At 42.8% G+C, this 19,487-nt stretch overlaps 1 protein-coding gene across 1 annotated transcript in view; it reads left to right on the forward strand.

Moving 5' to 3' along the window:
* Nucleotides 1–19,487, forward strand: part of DMC1 (DNA meiotic recombinase 1) — a 301,837-nt gene that overhangs the window by 54,043 nt on the left and 228,307 nt on the right. The window contains exons 5-6 of the mRNA XM_040408781.1: nucleotides 5,097–5,149; nucleotides 10,715–10,756. Coding sequence (XP_040264715.1) covers nucleotides 5,097–5,149; nucleotides 10,715–10,756 — 95 coding nt within the window. The remainder of the gene's footprint in view (nucleotides 1–5,096; nucleotides 5,150–10,714; nucleotides 10,757–19,487) is intronic.

The following is a 19,487-nucleotide window of genomic DNA, read 5'->3' on the forward strand; positions in this document are numbered from 1 at the left end:
AAGTTCGCATTGCGATTCTTTCCGGTTGTGAGAGATTGTAGAGGCGTGCTTTTGGCAGCTTGGCGCCGGGAATGAGGTTAATGGGACAGTCAAACTCCCGGTGAGGAGGTAGCTCCTGAACACCGCTCTCGGAAAACACGACCGAGAAATCAGAGAGAAATGATGGCACAGTTTTAGTAGACACCTCTGCAAAAGTCGCTGTGAGACAATTCTCTCTACAAAAGTCACTCCACTCATTTATTTGCCTTCCTTGCCAATCAATAGTGGGGTTATGTCTAGTGAGCCAGGGTAACCCCAAAACTAGAGGCGAAGGCAATCCGTTAAGGACAAAACAAGATATCTCCTCCACATGAGTGTCACCTACAGCTAGCCGGATATTGTGAACAATGCCCTTCAGAGATCTCTGTGAGAGTGGAGCAGAGTCAATAGCAAAAACAGGTATATCCTTTTCTAATGTGCAAACCTGAAAACCATGCATGGCTACAAATTGAGTGTCAATAAGATTGACGGCCGCTCCACTATCGACAAAAATCTCACAAGAAATGACTTTGCTCTCTAGCGCCACCCTGGCAGACAGGAGAAAACGGGAACTGCAGGTCAGAGGAAAAGCATAAATTCCTACATCAACTTTGCCCAAAGTAGCAGATGAAGCAGAACTTGATGATTTACCTTTTGAGGTTTTTTTCTTATTATCGCTCTTAGTACAGTTCAAGAATCTCTTAGACGGACAAACATTTGCCAAATGACCTATGCCCCCACAACAAAAACACACCATACTCTGAGGACTAAATCCTCTTTTATCAGGGGCAAGTCGACCTAGCTGCATGGGCTCCTCCTCAGAGGGGAGCGAGACAGGATGAGGCCCCTGCACACTGAATGAGTCCGCACCACTGCCCCTAGACTGACAATGGCTGGACAGAGAGGTCTCGTTTCTTTCTCTTAGACGCCTGTCAAGGCGTACCGCCAATGACATGGCAGACTCTAAGGACGTTGGTCTCTCATGGAAAGCAAACGCATCTTTCAATCTCTCTGAGAGACCATGACAGAACTGACTCCGGAGTGCAGCATCATTCCAACCCGAATCAGCTGCCCATCTCCGAAATTCAGAACAATAAAGCTCCGCAGACAGTTTGTTCTGGCATAAAACACGTAAGTTAGATTCGGCCAGAGCAACACGATCCGGGTCATCATAAATCTGCCCCATGGCCACAAAAAATCTTTCCACGGATCGAAGGGAGGGATCCCCTGATGGCAGCGAAAAAGCCCAAGTCTGAGCATTACCCCTGAGCAGGGAGATGACAATCCTCACCCTCTGCTCCTGATTACCAGAGGAGTGGGGACACAAGCAAAAATGGAGTTTGCATGCCTCTCTGAAGCGAACAAAATTCTCACTGCCCCCGGAGAACGTTTCCGGAAGTGAGACCTTTGGCTCGCAACAGACTCCATGAGCCGGAGCAGAGCCCAATGCTTGAAGCTGAGTCATAGATTGACGGAGATCCGCTACTTCCAAAGAAAGACCCTGCATGCGGTCAACCAGGCCAGAAAGCGGATCCATGTCAAAAAAGGACGGTTTTGGTGGATTATAATGTCACGGCTGTATGTGAGCAACAATAGTATACACAGTAAAAGAGCTACTGACCGGACCCAAACTGGGGAGGATAAAGGGTGACCCCTGTCCGACCCTCAAAGCTCTCCCTATGCTGCTAAAGCACATGCCCGGATCCAAATGGCGGAACGAGGCATGCCCATGTGCCTAAGACTGATGACCACTGTAACCCCTACAATAGTGGAAGGGGCACGGCCACCGGTGCCCTACTCAGTATATGGCGGGAACTGTGGCCACCTCAGATCCAGTCAGAAAATAATCAGGTACACAACAATGACTGTACACTTAGCTGAAGGTGTTGCAGCCGCAGAGAAGACGGATCCAAGGACAGCTGGCAATATCCGGAGTGCTTGCTGCAGCAGAACACAGGTCCAGTGAACTGATAGCTACAAGTGAAGATACTAAAGCAAGAGCTACAACTGAAATGAGAACTATAATCCACGCCCTACAATAGGAGGAGGGGTGATATAAAGAGAGGGAAATCAAACGCATGAGGAACAGCTGGGAGGAAGGAAACCAAAAGTAAACAGAGCAGTGAGAACTCCTCCCAGCTCTAGTAGTGAAATCATCACAGGGGTGGAGAAACAGAGCTGTGAGAACGTCCCAAAGCTCTGGTAGTGACAGATAACTGTGATTCTGGTGGTTGTTGACCGCTTCAGCAAGATGTCGCACTTTATAGTATTATCAGGTCTACCTAATGCTAAAACTCTCGCACAAGTGTTTGTTGATAACATCGTGAAACTACACGGTATCCCCTCTGATGTGGTGTCTGATAGGGGGACTCAGTTTGTTTCCAGATTCTGGAAGGCGTTCTGTACTCACCTGGGTGTCCAATTGTCCTTTTCTTTGGCTTTTCATCCTCAGTCCAGCGGACAGACTGAGCGCACTAACCAGAATCTGGAGACTTATTTGAGATGTTTTGTCTCAGAGAATCAGGAGAAATGGTCTTCATTTTTGTCGTTGGCTGCGTTTGCCATAATTAACCGTTGGCAGGAGTCCACTGATAAGTCGCAGTTTTTTGGAGCATATGGGTTCCATCCGCAGTTTGGCTAATTTTCTGGTACTGAGACTTCTGGTATTCCAGAAGAGGATGGATTTTCCTCTTCGTTGTCATCTATTTGGTGGAAAATTCTAAACAATTAGAAAAAAAAATGGGCTGACAAGAGACGTATGAGTGATCCGGACCTGAGAGGGGGTGATTCTGTATGGCTGTCCACAAGAAACATTAAGTTGAAGGTACCTTCTTGGAAGTTGGGGCCAAGGTTTATTGGGCCATATAAGATCTCTGCTTTTGCTTTTCGTCTTGAACTTCCACAGGCTTTAAAAATTCATAATGTTTTTCACAAATCATTACTGAAAAGATACGTCGAACCTGCTGAACCGTCCTCCTTACCTCCTGCTCCTGTCTTGGTGGACAGTAATCTTGAATTTCACATTGCTAGGATAGTGAACTCATGAATTCTCCATCGATCTCTTCAGTATCTTCTGCACTGGAAAGGTTACGGTCCAGAGGAAAGAATGTGGGTTCCTGCGACCGACGTTAATGCCAGTCGCCTTGTGAAGGCCTTTTACAGGACACATCCTGATAAAGTTGGCCCTGGGTGTCTGGAGGTCACCCGTAGGGGGGGGGGGGGTACTGTCACAGTCCGTCCCATGACAGAGGTGCGAAGATCTGAGAGACTTGCGGCTCGTGAGGGTATCTGAAAGACTCTCTGTTTTCTCCTTGCAGTGTTGTTTGGTAATGACAACACCTCTTGTCAGGTGCAGCTTGTGATCATTACTGAAGCTCTATTTAGTTCTGACTCACACTGCTTACCATGCGGTTGATATTTCCTGCTGGAGTTGGTTGAGCTGGTGTGTTGTTCCTTTGGATCTCCTGCTCCTCCATTCTTCTTTAAGCTAAGTGCATTTTGTTTTGCATTTTGTTGTTCGCTTGTGTCGGTGTTGTTGTCTAGGCCTCAGGGAGACGCTGTTTTTTTCATCTGGGGAGGAACCAGTAGTCTCATTCCCTGCCTCTACTCCTAGGGCCTGCCAGGGTCTCCAGGGCTAAGGTTCTGGTGTATGAGTTTTTCCACCTTCAGGGTCTACTCATACTGGCAGGAGTCAGGGACAGGTCTAGTGATTCCTAGGAGGTCACCATCCCTCTCCCTTAGCTTTGAGGCCTAGACTCCGGTCTATTCCTTCTTTGTGTTATCTGGTGTTATCCCCTCCCCATTACCTATGACAACCAGGCATATTACATGAACATAAACAGTTGCAAAACATAGGAATGCACAATGTATAGGACCTGAAACAAATACACGGGATGACATTAGGTTAACCAATAAAGACAGTAGAGGGGTGCAAAAGTGGTAATGTCACTTTGGGGCATTACAATAGTATATGCTATGAATGCTTGATAGGTGCAGGTTCCGCTTCTGGGTCCAGCTCCTATCCCAAGAATGGGGCCCCAAAGTAAATGGAGAGCAGCCCTTCATTCACTGCTCGGTTATTTTCAGAAATCCCATAGTGGTGATTGGAAGGGTGGCCGTGCATGCACAGCTTGCAATCCTTTTACTTCAGGGCCTCATTCTTGAGATATGAGTGGGTCTTTGAGGTGGACCTGTACCTATCGTACATTTATAGCATATCCTAATGATGTACTATAAATTTCTCAGCTGGGAATACCCTTTTAAAGCTTCCCTCCAGTTCACAATGATGCATAAATGTATTAGGGTACTTTCACACTAGCATTATTCTTTTCCGGTATTGAGTTCACAGGGGCTCAATACCGGAATAAAAACGCTTCAGTTTTATCTTAATGCATTCTGAATGGAAAGTATTCCGTTCAGTATGCATCAGGATGTCTTCAGTTCAGTCCCTTTACGCATGCTGCGTTATTTTCTTCGGCCAAAATTCTGAAACACTTGTCGGAATGCCGGATCTGGCATTAATTCCCATTGAAATGTATTAATGCCAGATTCGGTACCAAGTGTTCCAGAAAAACGGAGAGACAGATCCGGAATTTCAATGCATTTGTTAGACGGATCCGCATCTACAAATGTTATCCGTTTACATACTGATTTCCGGATCCGGCAGGCAGTATCGGCAACAGAACTGCCTGCCGGATCCTCATAACGCAAGTGTGAAAGTACCCTTATCCGATGCCTTACTTTTTAATCTTTCTGTCATTTGGCAGTTTGCAGAAGGTGATAAGGTGAACTCCACTTCCTGTATTCTATACACGGCCCTTGTTGTGGGCTGTGTATACAGAAATTGAGATGAAAGAAACCGTAAAGAAAAACATTATTTCCTTTTCTCCTGGTTACCTAACATGCACCCACTATGTACCGTAATTTATAAAAAAAAATTGGTACTGCAGAATAAATCCAATAAACAGCCTGTGAAAAAACATATATGGGCCATTAAGGGTTTAAGGGCTGTTTTTCACTTTTTTGTCTTCTCCTATTACAATTGAGTACAGTCATGACTAATCTTTGTTTTCTTTCAGTAAGCTACTAGGAGGGGGTATTGAAAGCATGGCAATAACTGAGACATTTGGAGGTAAAGATTATTTATCCAATAAACACATTATAAAACATTTTTGTCCAAAGTGAAACTGATACATTTTGTTCATTACGTAACAAATCAGTTAGCGCAGTAATATTTAAGGCTAGGTACACGTCTGCATTACGGTATTCAGGTAGTATGTTCTGGCAGACTACCAGAATTAACATATCTGGCATAGCCATACACTGCTGGGGCTTGCTGGGTCCCTATTCACAATAACGGAATCTGTCAGATTTCCAGCAAAAATGACAGCCTTCAGCTAAAAAAAACAGCATGCAGCCTTTTTTTTTTTCTGGCAGAAAAACTATCAAAATGTCTTATGCACCCCAAAGTGTTACCAATAAAAATACAGATCAGTCCCCTCTTAACTTTCAGTCTGGTGCTTATTCTGATAACACGCTTCTCCCCTATTAAAATCAACTGTTGCGGTTTCTGTTCAGAATTTAAGTGAGGTGTCTAGGTTCCCCAAACCTTCCCTAGCAATGTCCTGAACTTTGGTTCCACCTTCCTTTGCTGGATACTGCAGACTCCGGGCAGTAAGACACTGTGACAGACTTTTCATGCACTGTGAGTGCAGCTTCTTTGGCTGTCACAGAAACAGCATAACAGCTATGCTGTTTTTGTAATTTATGATATGCAGAAAAAACAGAGCTTACAACGCCACACTGTAACTCATGGAGAGGCTGCTTGTGATTCAGGGTGGGCATTCCTCCCCTCTTGGGTTATGTGAGCCCAGTGAAAAAAGAGGAGAGGAGGTAAAGTTAAGTTCTGAAGTAGTTTGTGTCCCAAAGAGTGAGGCACAAGTGATATCTGAGAGACACCAAAACAGGTGCCGTTTCTTGGAAATAAATGGGCATTTACAAAGAACTGTACCATCTCAGCACTCAGAGACAAGACGAGAGTTTTATTTTAATTAATAAAATTTATTTTGCAGCACAAATCCTGTTGCCAATCATAGTGCTAAACGCCCAGAGCACAGGAGGATAGGTGTTCTCTTTCTCTGATGAAGATAAGTTATTAAATTGAAAACAACTCTGAAGGTCCCAACACACATTAATTTTGCCTGGTATTTTTGTTTAATGCTAAAACCTCAAAAAAGTTTGAGATGCAGGATACACAAGCATTGTTTAGCTGCTTGCAGTATTTCAAAAGCAACAAGATGATAGACACAGTCCAATATAAACATCACCAAGGGCAGCAGGCGCCATTATTTATGGAAGCTTAGGAGGCAGATACCTTCATCATCCCATGACAGGGATTCTTTCTGAAAGAGTCTCGACACTATAACCCACATTTAATTGTGATTGTGCCTATACCTTGTCATAAAATGGATATGCAAAAGTGTCTAGCAATGCACTACAGTCGTGGCCAAAAGTTTAGAGAATTACATAAATATTGGAAAAGTTGCTGCCTAAGTTTTTATAATAGCAATTTGCATATACTCCAGAATGTTATGAAGAGTGATCAGATGAATTGCATAGTCCTTCTTTGCCATGAAAATTAACTTAATCCCCAAAAAAACTTTCCACTGCATTTCATTGCAGTCATTAAAGGACCTGCTGAGATCATTTCAGTAATCGTCTTGTTAACTCAGGTGAGAATGTTGACGAGCACAAGGCTGGAGATCATTATGTCAGGCTGATTGGGTTAAAATGGCAGACTTGACATGTTAAAAGGAGGGTGATGCTTGAAATCATTGTTCTTCCATTGTTAACCATGGTGACCTGCAAAGAAACGCGTCCAGCCATCATTGCGTTGCATAAAAATGGCTTCACAGGCAAGGATATTGTGGCTACTAAGATTGCACCTCAATCAACAATTTATAGGATCATCAAGAACTTCAAGGAAAGAGGTTCAATTCTTGTTAAGAAGGCTTCAGGGCATCCAAGAAAGTCCAGCAAGCGCCAGGATCATCTCCTAAAGAGGATTCAGCTGCGGGATCAGAGTGCCACCAGTGCAGAGCTTGCTCAGGAATGGCAGCAGGCAGGTGTGAGCGCATCTGCACGCACAGTGAGGCGAAGACTTTTGGAAGATGGCTTGGTGTCAAGAAGGGCAGCAAAGAAGCCACTTCTCTCCAAAAAAAACTTCAGGGACAGATTGATCTTCTGCAGAAAGTACGGTGAATGGACTGCTGAGGACTGGGGAAAATTCATATTCTCCGATGAAGCCTCTTTCCGATTGTTTGGGGCATCTGGAAAAAGGCTTGTCTGGAGAAGAAAAGGTGAGCGCTACCATCAGTCCTGTGTCATGCCAACAGTAAAGCATCCTGAAACCATTCATGTGTGGGGTTGCTTCTAATCCAAGGGAGTGGGCTCACTCACAATTTTGCCCAAAAACACAGCCGTGAATAAAGAATGGTACCAAAACACCCTCCAACAGCAACTGCTTCCAACAATCCAACAACAGTTTGGTGAAGAACAATACATTTTCCAGCACGATGGAGCACCGTGCCATAAGGCAAAAGTGATAACTAAGTGGCTCGGGGACCAAAACGTTGACATTTTGGGTCCATGGCCTGGAAACTCCCCAGATCTTAATCCCATTGAGAACTTGTGGTCAATCCTCAAGAGGCGGGTGGACAAACAAAAACCCACTAATTCTGACAAACTCCAAGAAGTGATTATGAAAAAATGGGTTGCTATCAGTCAGGAATTGGCCCAGAAGTTGATTGAGAGCATGCCCAGTCGAATTGCAGAGGTCCTGAAAAAGAAGGGCCAACACTGCAAATACTGACTCTTTGCATAAATGTCATGTAATTGTCGATAAAAGACTTTGAAACGTATGAAGTGCGTGTAATTATATTTCACTACATCAAAGAAACAACTGAAACAAAGATCTAAAAGCAGTTTAGCAGCAAACTTTGTGAAAACTAATATTTGTGTCATTCTCAAAACTTTTGGCCACGACTTTACATTTATCATCCTACATGAGCCCTTGTGGTAAATTTGGCACATCTAAACTGCCTTACTATTTACATTTTAGACAGGATTAGTATATCAGCCTAGAGTATGAAATGCTGAAAGACCTGGAGAACAGTATAGAATCATTCTTTTTGTGCTTCCTAAACATAGGAAACACCAAAGGAAAAGATTTTATGAAGGTAACCATTCCCAATAGGCAGCTGATGGTGTAAACTTGTTAAAAGTTTTAGATGTTGGTGTGGACCTTTCAAGATCATTGGATAATCATACAGTAATTTTGGATAGTTAACACCTCAGCATCAGAGTCCATCCTCATCATAAGCATATCATGTCCTTCACTCACCCACTTTTGGAAAATTATAGTTTTGTTCACTATCCTTCAGCACTTTAAAGGGCATCTGTCAGCAGATTTACTATGAAACTTTCTGACCTCTTACATGTGCGCTTGGCAGCTGAAGGCATCTGTGTTGGTCGCATGTTCATATGTGCTGGCATTGCTGAGGAAAATGATGTTTTAATATATGCAAATGAGCCTCTAGGAGCAACGGATGTTACACCTAGAGGCTCTGCTCTCTTTGCAACTGCTGAATCTTCTCCACTTTGACAGGCCCCGGCATGATAAGAGCAGAGCCTGTAAGTGTAACGACAATTCCCCCGTTGCTCCCAGAAGCTCATTTGCATATATTAAAACTTCATTTTTTTTAAGGATTGCGGGCATACAGTGGGATGCGAAAGTTTGGGCAACCTTGTTAATCGTCATGATTTTCCTGTATAAATCGTTGGTTGTTACGATAAAAAATGTCAGTTAAATATATCATATAGGAGACACACACAGTGATATTTGAGTAGTGAAATTAAGTTTATTGGATTTTCAGAAAGTGTGCTATAATTGTTTAAGCAAAATTAGGCAGGTGCATAAATTTGGGCACTGTTGTCATTTTATTGATTTCAAAACCTTTAGAACTAATTATTGGAACTCAAATTGGCTTGGTAAGCTCAGTGACCCCTGACCTACATACACAGGTGAATCCAATTATGAGAAAGAGTATTTAAGGGGGTCAATTGTAAGTTTCCCTCCTCTTTTAATTTTCTCTGAAGAGTAGCAACATGGGGGTCTCAAAACAACTCTCAAATGACCTGAAGACAAAGATTGTTCACCATCATGGTTTAGGGGACGGATACAGAAAGCTGTGTCAGAGATTTCAGCTGTCTGTTTCCACAGTTAGGAACATATTGAGGAAATGGAAGACCACAGGCTCAGTTCAAGTTAAGGCTCGATGTGGCAGACCAAGAAAAATCTCAGATAGACAGAAGCGACGAATGGTGAGAACAGTCAGAGTCAACCCAAAGACCAGCACCAAAGACCTACAACATCATCTTACTGCAGATGGAGTCACTGTGCATCTTTCAACCATTCGGCGCACTTTACACAAGGAGATGCTGTATGCGAGAGTGATGCAGAGGAAGCCTTTTCTCCGCCCACAGCACAAAAAGTGCCGCTTGAGGAGGGCTAAAGCACATTTGGACAAGCAAGCTTCATTTTGGAATAAGGTGCTTTGGACCGATGAAACTAAAATTGAGTTATTTGGCCATAACAAGGGGCGTTATGCATGGAGAAAAAAGAACACAGCATTCCAAGAAAAACACCTGCTACCTACAGTTAAATATGGTGGTGGTTCCATCATGCTGTGGGGCTGTGTGGCCAGTGCAGGGACTGGGAATCTTGTCAAAGTTGAGGGACGCATGGATTCCACTCAGTATCAGCAGATTCTGGAGACCAATGTCCAGGAATCAATGACGAAGCTGAAGCTGCGCCGGGGCTGGATCTTTCAACAAGACTATGACCCTAAAAACTGCTCAAAATCCACTAAGGCATTTATGCAGAGGAACAAGTACAACGTTCTGGAATGGCCATCTCAGTCCCCAGACCTGAATATAATTGAAAATCTGTGGTGTGACTTAAAGAGAGCTGTCCATGCTCGGAAGCCATCAAACCTGAATGAACTAAAGATGTTTTGTAAAGAGGAATGGTCCAAAATACCTTCAACCAGAATCCAGACTCTCATTGGAACCTACAGGAAGCGTTTAGAGGCTGTAATTTCTGCAAAAGGAGGATCTACTAAATATCGATTTCATTTTTTTTTTGTGGTGCCCAAATTTATGCACCTGCCTAATTTTGTTTAAACAATTATAGCACACTTTCTGTAAATCCAATAAACTTCATTTCACTTCTCAAATATCACTGTGTGTGTCTCCTATATGATATATTTAACTGACATTTTTTATCGTAACAACCAACGATTTATACAGGAAAATCATGACGATTAACAAGGTTGCCCAAACTTTCGCATCCCACTGTATATGAACACGGGACCAACACATCAATGAAATTGTGATACAGTTGAAGTGTATTTCCTGTACCAACTTCTAAGTGGATCCTAAAAGCAGTGTTACAGCAACATAGATTTTAGCTGCAGCTTAGTAGATGAATGGCACTGCTCAGATAAATTTAAATTTGGAGTTGGTTAGAGCTCCACATGTGTTCGAAAGCTAAATTTGTAGTTTTCAAAATTGCATTGAAATTTCCTATTCATATTTACTCATGCAACTGTGTTTTCTCTCTTCTATAAATATCCAGAATTCCGAACTGGAAAAACTCAGCTATCTCATACACTTTGTGGTATGTTGTTTACATTTAACTTTTTTCAAATATATTTATATACTGTAAAGAATTATCGTTTAAAAAATAAACACCATGGGGCACATTTATTAAGATTGCCGTTTTAGATGCCGGTCTTAATAAGCCCTATTGCTGATGGTGGATCGCCAAAGTTATGTAGAGGCTCCCGCAGCATGGCGTGCGACAAAATATGCGCCAAATATAGGCCACAAAGTTGGCGTATATCTGTTCGTAAATGACCCCCAATATGCCAAATTTTCATAATCTTCTACAAAGTTAGCTGACATGGCTGCTGATTTTATACATTGCCCCTACTGTTTTTGTATGTTACGTGAGTAGCCTTCTGTTAATTAACGTCTTCTTACACCTTAACCCGTTCCCGACATGTGACGTATTATTACGTCACGTGTTGGGTCTTTAAAGATGGCGCCCACTTCCGAGTGGAGTGGGTGCCATAGCAACCTGGTATCTGCTGTTCTCAACCGGCAATAATACAGATTGCAGACATTTAACCCCTCAGATGCTGTGGTCAAGCCTGACCACGGTATCTGAGCGCGCTTCTCTTTATGCTCCGACTCCCCTGTGCGGCTATTGGAGGAGCCGGAGCTTGTGTGCTGCAGCCCCTTTCATGGTCTATGACTGGAGGCTGCTGCACAGTCTTTTCTATGGAGGCCTTGCCTGTAATAGGGCTCCATAGTAAAGTAGTCAAATAATCATAGACTCCAATGCAAGTGCATTGGAGTCTATAATAATAGGAATCAAATGGTTGATTGTTATAGTTCCCTATGGTAACTATAGAAAAAAGTGTAAAAAAAAAAAGTTTATAAAGTTTTTACAAATAAAAAAAATATAAAAGTATTAATCCCATACAGAAAAAGGCAAAACAAAAAAAAGGTAAAAATGGACGATTTTCCATTTTTTGGTTGCTTCTCCTCCCACAAAAAATGAAATAAAAAGTGATCAAAAAGTCGTACACGCCCCAGAATGGTATCAAAGTACACATCACCCTGCAAAAAAATGAGCCCTCATAGAGCTCCACAAACATAACTACAAAAAAGTTATAGGGGTCAGAATATGACTGCAAAAAAAAAGAAAAATTTAATTTTTTCAAGGTTTCTTTTTTTTCCAGTGTCAAAATGCAAGGAAAAGTGCACATATGTGGTATTGCCGGATTCGTACTGACCTGGATAATGAAGATCACAAGTCACTTTTACCGCATAATGAACGCCATAAAAATGTCCAATACAGTGGGAAGCTAGCCTTGTGGTAGATGTAGCTTCTGCCCATATATCCAAAAGCTGAAGACATTTACAAACCCCCTGAATGACAGAAAATATGAAATTAGACAATTTATTAATTGTCAGACAAAGGGCATCCTTTATATTGCACGGTGCCCTTGTTCCAAATTGTATGTGGGCAAAACATCCCAGGATTTCCGACAGCGAATCTGCCAACATATCAGTAGTATCAACACAAAATCAGATACGACAATATCAAAACATGTCAGAGCGTTTCATAATGGTGATCCGAGATCTTTACAATTTTGAGGTCTATGCAAAAAAACCTTAGGAGCACGCAGAGGAGATCGGGATAGAATTCTCCTTCAAGAAGAGACGAGGTGGATTTACCGCCTGGACAGCCTCAGCCCCAGTGGCCTCAATGAAGGTTTCACATATTCATCATTTTTATAACATGGAGACCTGCACGTTATACTCTTCAGTTGTGAAAACAGTATATACAGGGAGTGCAGAATTATTAGGCAAGTTGTATTTTTGAGGATTAATTTTATTATTGAACAACAACCATGTTCTCAATGAACCCAAAAAACTCATTAATATCAAAGCTGAATATTTTTGGAAGTAGTTTTTAGTTTGTTTTTAGTTTTAGCTATTTTAGGGGGATATCTGTGTGTGCAGGTGACTATTACTGTGCATAATTATTAGGCAACTTAACAAAAAACAAATATATACCCATTTCAATTATTTATTTTTACCAGTGAAACCAATATAACATCTCAACATTCGCAAATATACATTTCTGACATTCAAAAACAAAACAAAAACAAATCAGTGACCAATATAGCCACCTTTCTTTGCAAGGACACTCAAAAGCCTGCCATCCATGGATTCTGTCAGTGTTTTGATCTGTTCACCATCAACATTGCGTGCAGCAGCAACCACAGCCTCCCAGACACTGTTCAGAGAGGTGTACTGTTTTCTTTCCTTGTAAATCTCACATTTGATGATGGACCACAGGTTCTCAATGGGGTTCAGATCAGGTGAACAAGGAGGCCATGTCATTAGATTTTCTTCTTTTATACCCTTTCTTGCCAGCCACGCTGTGGAGTACTTGGACGCGTGTGATGGAGCATTGTCCTGCATGAAAATCATGTTTTTCTTGAAGGATGCAGACTTCTTCCTGTACCACTGCTTGAAGAAGGTGTCTTCCAGAAACTGGTAGTAGGACTGGGAGTTGAGCTTGACTCCATCCTCAACCCGAAAAGGCCCCACAAGCTCATCTTTGATGATACCAGCCCAAACCAGTACTCCACCTCCACCTTGCTGGCGTCTGAGTCGGACTGGAGCTCTCTGCCCTTTACCAATCCAGCCACGGGCCCATCCATCTAGCCCATCAAGACTCACTCTCATTTCATCAGTCTATAAAACCTTAGAAAAATCAGTCTTGAGATATTTCTTGGTCCAGTCTTGACGTTTCAGCTTGTGTGTCTTGTTCAGTGGTGGTCGTCTTTCAGCCTTTCTTACCTTGGCCATGTCTCTGAGTATTGCACACCTTGTGCTTTTGGGCACTCCAGTGATGTTGCAGCTCTGAAATATGGCCAAACTGGTGGCAAGTGGCATCTTGGCAGCTGCACGCTTGACTTTTCTCAGTTCATGGGCAGTTATTTTGCGCCTTGGTTTTTCCACACGCTTCTTGCGACCCTGTTGACTATTTTGAATGAAACGCTTGATTGTTCGATGATCACGCTTCAGAAGCTTTGCAATTTTAAGAGTGCTGCATCCCTCTGCAAGATATCTCACTATTTTTGACTTTTCTGAGCCTGTCAAGTCCTTCTTTTGACCCATTTTGCCAAAGGAAAGGAAGTTGCCTAATTATTATGCACACCTAATATAGGGTGTTGATGTCATTAGACCACACCCCTTCTCATTACAGAGATGCACATCACCTAATATGCTTAATTGGTAGTAGGCTTTTGAGCCTATACAGCTTGGAGTAAGACAACATGCATAAAGAGGATGATGTGGTCAAAATACTCATTTGCCTAATATTTCTGCACGCAGTGTAGTGAGCATATTAAAACGCTGGACTAATCAATAATTTTAAGTAACGATAAGGCAGGCACCTCAATAGGTGTTTACAGTGGTAGAGTTTGGGTAAGGTCTCCAAATAATGGTAACTATGTACATGAGAAACAAATATAGTGCCATAAATCAGTATAATGGGCACTATGTACATGAGAAACAAATATAGTGCCATAAATCAATATACTAGATGAACTAGCTGATAGCTATAAATAATAAATGATGTTGGAGAACCTCTCCCTATGTCACTACCAAATGCATAGTATATAATATACAATATCAGATCTCACAATATTATCAAATCAGTTGATTAACAACCTAGTTTAAATAAGTGCAGCATATAAAAAAAGCAGGTGACAAGTTAGACTCCTACATTAGCAAATTGGGCACAGTGCCTGTAAGAATAGTGTGCATTGTCTCTAAGTGCAAGCACAGGCGCAGTGGCTACAGTACTCTGTTGTAGTGATGAAGACCGAGCGCAGGCACAGTGCGCCATAGAAACAGGGAGATAAAAGACTTCAGATCGCTAAGTTCCGGCACAAGCGCAGTGAGGGTTATCGGCGAGTACAGAAGGTAAGTCTGGGCGCCGAAGCCCACTGCGCAGCGGGTCATAAGGTAACTACCAATTGCAGGTGACGAGGGAGTTCGTCACAGCTAAAACTCTTATCCGTATAGGGCACTTCAAGTAGGCACGTTTATACCTAGGTTGGATTGGCTCCTATCTCCACAGTCAGTGAGAAGGTAGCCTATAAGTTTCTTATACCAGCGTTCGCCATTCAAGTCTGCCCACTACCCCTGATGAAGCCAGATTAGCTAATTAGGTTTTAATTGCTGTACTTCACCGGTGCTAGACTGAACTTTGTGCGCTTAGTGTCAATCATTCAGTATGTGAACAGGCTTTGCCCCACAACTCACGCCTCGTGGGGGGTTATTAGTAATGAGGCACAGTGCAATATCTCAGCTAATATAGCAGGGATCTGGGAAAGGCAGTGCGGGTCAGTGCACCCCCGCCTGCGCTCCTACGTTGTATACCAGTCTTGAAGAGCACTTTGTGGGGTATAGCTAGTTTTAATCTTTCAGTTAGCTCTCATGTGTTTACCTTTTCCACTTGTTTTAATAAAGAAGTAAAAGTTAAGTTTTAGTGTCTGGGATAAGAGTGGTTAGTAATTGTTTGATATATTATAAAACCCTTCCCGGACAGGGTCCTCTCTAGATTTGGTGTCTGGGAAGGCAGGAACTAATTCACTTGGATGTAATGATATTGTAGACATACTATTACAAAATATGTTTAACTGCCTATGTAAAGTACGCTAAAAACACTTTATTAAATACTATAAAAATAGATCTCCACACAAATGGGCTTGATAGGGTGAATTGGAATGTCTCAGACTAATATTATGCTGATTCCTACAAACACCCTATCACTAGAACTCCTTTATATTTAGGAGTATTTTAATGCTGGTGTAATTACTCTAGTGATCAGCAGGAGCGTTATTCACACTCCACATAGCAGGGCTGTGGACCCTTGGGGCCATGCAATGTTGGATCCCGCACCGGGATAATCGATCCCAAATGTATACAATTTCATAAAACCTCCTTTATATTTAGGAGGATGTAAGCTAATTGTAGAGTTAGTACAGTGATCCAAAATTGATCTTAGATAGCACTGTGCATACTGGGCCAGAGACCCTACACAGATCGCCACCCTTAGAGGATAACACTATAAGGCTCTAGATGTAAAGTTGCTCGACGCGTTTCCCTATCCAACTTTTTGTCGGTTCATCAGGAGCAAGTTACTAAGTCCTTTGCTGGCGCCAAGTATTGCAACCCTGGTGGTGGGTATACAACAAGTTGCAAAAGACCTAGAGATTTTACTGACTAGAGATGCTGCACGCCTCTGATGTCGTGCGTGCAGCGACGAGCCTCCGGGATATATTGGCCGTGACGCGCGCGTAGTGCGCGCTTGTTTAAATGGAGGAAACTCCTCCCATCTACATGCCAAACATCCAGCAGACGTCCACTAGAAAGCTACTACGCCGAATAGCCTCGCCCACTGCTGCCGTCATTACAGATAGACAGGCAGTCTATTGCATCGTCATACAGAGGGACAGACAACCAACTGGCTCCGCCCCCTGTTGCCGTCACTGCAAAGAGATAGACCGCCCATTGATCATCATCGGCGAGACTCCGCCTATTGCCAGCGCCATCCATCGTTATGACAAGGCGAAGGACGAGTATGTGACGTATGCTCCGTCTGCTCCCAGCGTATTCGTCGGTGTGGTAAGGGGGAGGATAGGTCTGTGACGCATGCTTGAGTCACCAGGTAGGCGGGGACAAAAACAATACGGATATACTTAGGAATAAAAGTACACAGTGATATCAATAGAGACCATAAAGGATCCCCATGATTCATAACGATAACCCTGCTGTCAGGGACATCGGGGATATGTATTGGAGTTACACTTAGAGGATGTGTATAGGGAATAGAGGACACATTAGGAACCCAAGAGTGTTAAATGGGTACAATGCATATCTAAACTACAGGAGAGAGATATTCAAATTGGGCAACGGTATACAGATTAGGAACAGAACGCATAGTAGAAAATGATGATATAAATGGATGCCATCATAGGGGAAGTGTTCATTCAATGAAGCATGCATATGAGATCGCATCATTGAGGCCCTTGGGCTTCACAGTGTTTAAGGTGAAAATCCACTGCGCCTCCTTTCTGAGGAGCAGTGTTTCGATATCACTTCCCCTGGGTGGTGGTCTTACATGTTCTATACCTTGGAATTTAAAACAATCTGTGATACCAGGATGACAAATAGCCACATGTTGTGCAATAGGGGTATCCCCGGAGTTTTTAATCTTCAAAAGATGTTCCCCTATGCGCCTCCTAAATTCACGTTTCGTTTTCCCTACGTATTGTGAACCACAAACGCAGGTTGCCAGGTATACCACCCCAACTGTCTTACAGTTGATGAAGGATTTAATATGATATTCATGTCCTGTGGTTGAACTCCTGAACCGTGTGCTCTTCAAAATCACTTTGCATGCTATGCAGTTACCACACTTATATGTGCCATTAGGTATATTGGCCCCCAACCAGGTCTCATTTCCAGGTGTACTAAAGGCACTATGGGCCAATTTGTCCTTGATGTTACCACCACGTCGGTACGTAATCATGGGATAACTGCCCACTAGATGTCCAACATCCGGGTCAGTTTTTAAAATGTCCCAGTATTCAGTAAGCAGAGCACGCATCTCCTTATGTGCCGTGTCAAAGGTACCTATTATCCGTATCTGTGCATCATCAGATGTCCTATTTCTAGGATGCAAAAGCTGTTCTCTATCACATGCTGCCGCATGTTGATATGCTTCCTTAAAGACCGGTTTAGGATAACCCTTCTCAATAAACTTTTTTTTAAGGTCATCAGCTGATGCCTTGAAGTCAGACCACTGAGAACAGTTCCGTCTCATTCTAAGGTACTGTCCCTTAGGAATACCCCTCTTGAGTGGCGTACCCACCTCAAGAGGGCATTAGTGGCCGTAGTACCCACCTCAAGAGGGCATTAGTGGCCGTAGGTTTACAAAACACTTTTGTTTTGATATGACCAGAGGGGTCAATCTCAATTGAGAAGTCCAAAAAGGTAATATGTCTTTCATCGATTTCCGATGTAAAGAACAGGCCCAAAGAGTTGACATTCAATCTTGATACAAAGTCCGAAAAACTCTTCTTCGTACCCTTCCACAAGATGAAGATGTCATCAATGAACCTCATCCATAATAGTATGGATGAGGTCCATTCTTCCATCTCCTCGTTAAAGACAGCCTCTCTCTCCCACCAGCCCAGGTAGAGTTTGGCAAAAGTAGGGGCACAGGGACTGCCCATTGCCACCCCCCTGAGCTGGCGGTAGAGAGAACGGTCAAACAAGAAGATGTTGTGGTGCAGAATGAAATTCAGCAGTTCATTGTGTTCATAGAACTGAGACCCTCTCTCCAGTAAAAATGTATGGGCTGCATCACAGCCTCGTTGATGCGGGATGGAGCTATATAAAGTTTCTACATCCAAACTGGCCAATAGGGTGTCATTGTAACATCTGATGTCCTTCAATCTCCTCAACACATCCATAGAGTCCCTAACAAAAGACGGTAAACTGAATACAAATGGCCTCAAGACTCTGTCCACATATATACTGATTCTTTCAGTGAGGCTACCAATTCCCGACACTATCAGCCTTCCCTTCAGTGGGTCAGTCGCCTTATGTATTTTGGGTAAACTGTAAAAGGCCGATAGTGTCGGGTGAGTGGGCAGAAGGTATGCAAATTCATTTGCATTTATCAATCTGCGCCACTTTGCTCTACTAAGAATTTGACTCAGTTAATTTTTGTAGGCCTCAAGAGGATTGTGGTCCAGTTTGATATAACAGATATTATCATCAAGAATTCTCTTACACATTTGTACGTAGATATTAGCATCAAGAACCACTATGTTCCCACCGTTGTCTGAGGGCTTAATTACTATAGTTGGATCTTGCTGTAATTGTACTAGTGCTAGTTGTTCCTGCTCAGACACATTTCTTGGATAAGGACTCTGGACATGTAAAGATCGTATTCTTTCCGTGAAAACAGTGAGGAAGACATCAAGAGGCGAGTAGTTCCCCACCGGAGGGAATTTTTTAGACACAGGTTTTAGATCAGTAAATGGTCCTTCACCTAGATCTCTATCACCCTCCGCTAGAAGACCTGCAAGCAGTCTCACATCAGGAAGATCCTCCTGATTAATACCCAGTTTCTCACATTCTTCCCTGTCATGGGTACAGAAGAATTTCTTCCACTTGAGCTTTCTAATAAATAGATTGACATCTTTCACCCACGTGAAGGGATTGAATCTACATTCAGGTACAAAAGACAGGCCTTTGCTCAAGACCGTCATTTCAGCAGTGGTTAGGGTACGTCTGGAAAGATTAATAATCTGTGAGGTGTTATTAGATCCAGACACCCTCAATTGCCTCTCCTGTTTCTGAGTGGGTACTCGCTTGTAAACTGAGTTGGTTCCAGAGACCCCAATGGTGTCCCTAAAAAACCTCCTCGATGTCCTCTCTCACTGTTGCCAGTGGGAAGGCAGGCAGCAAAAAACGAAAATGCAAAGTCAAAAACCTCTGGGGTAAAAAGGGTTAAACCCTTAAATATACCTGAAAGAATGTTATAATAGTGCCATCTGCTGTTTCTGTTGAACAACCTTTCTGTGTGCACCTCGGTAAATGTGCTGAGGTGAACACACATGCTCAAACTTGCTTCTCTCTGCTCCTTTGGGTATGTGGATATATCCCTAGTGTTGTGAGTAGGCTGCTTCTGAAGTTGCAGCGTCTTCTCGGCTTCACAGAAGAGATTCTGAGCAAATAAGAAG

Source organism: Bufo bufo, chromosome 9, assembly GCF_905171765.1.
Source record: "Bufo bufo chromosome 9, aBufBuf1.1, whole genome shotgun sequence".
NCBI classification, from domain to species: domain Eukaryota; kingdom Metazoa; phylum Chordata; class Amphibia; order Anura; family Bufonidae; genus Bufo; species Bufo bufo.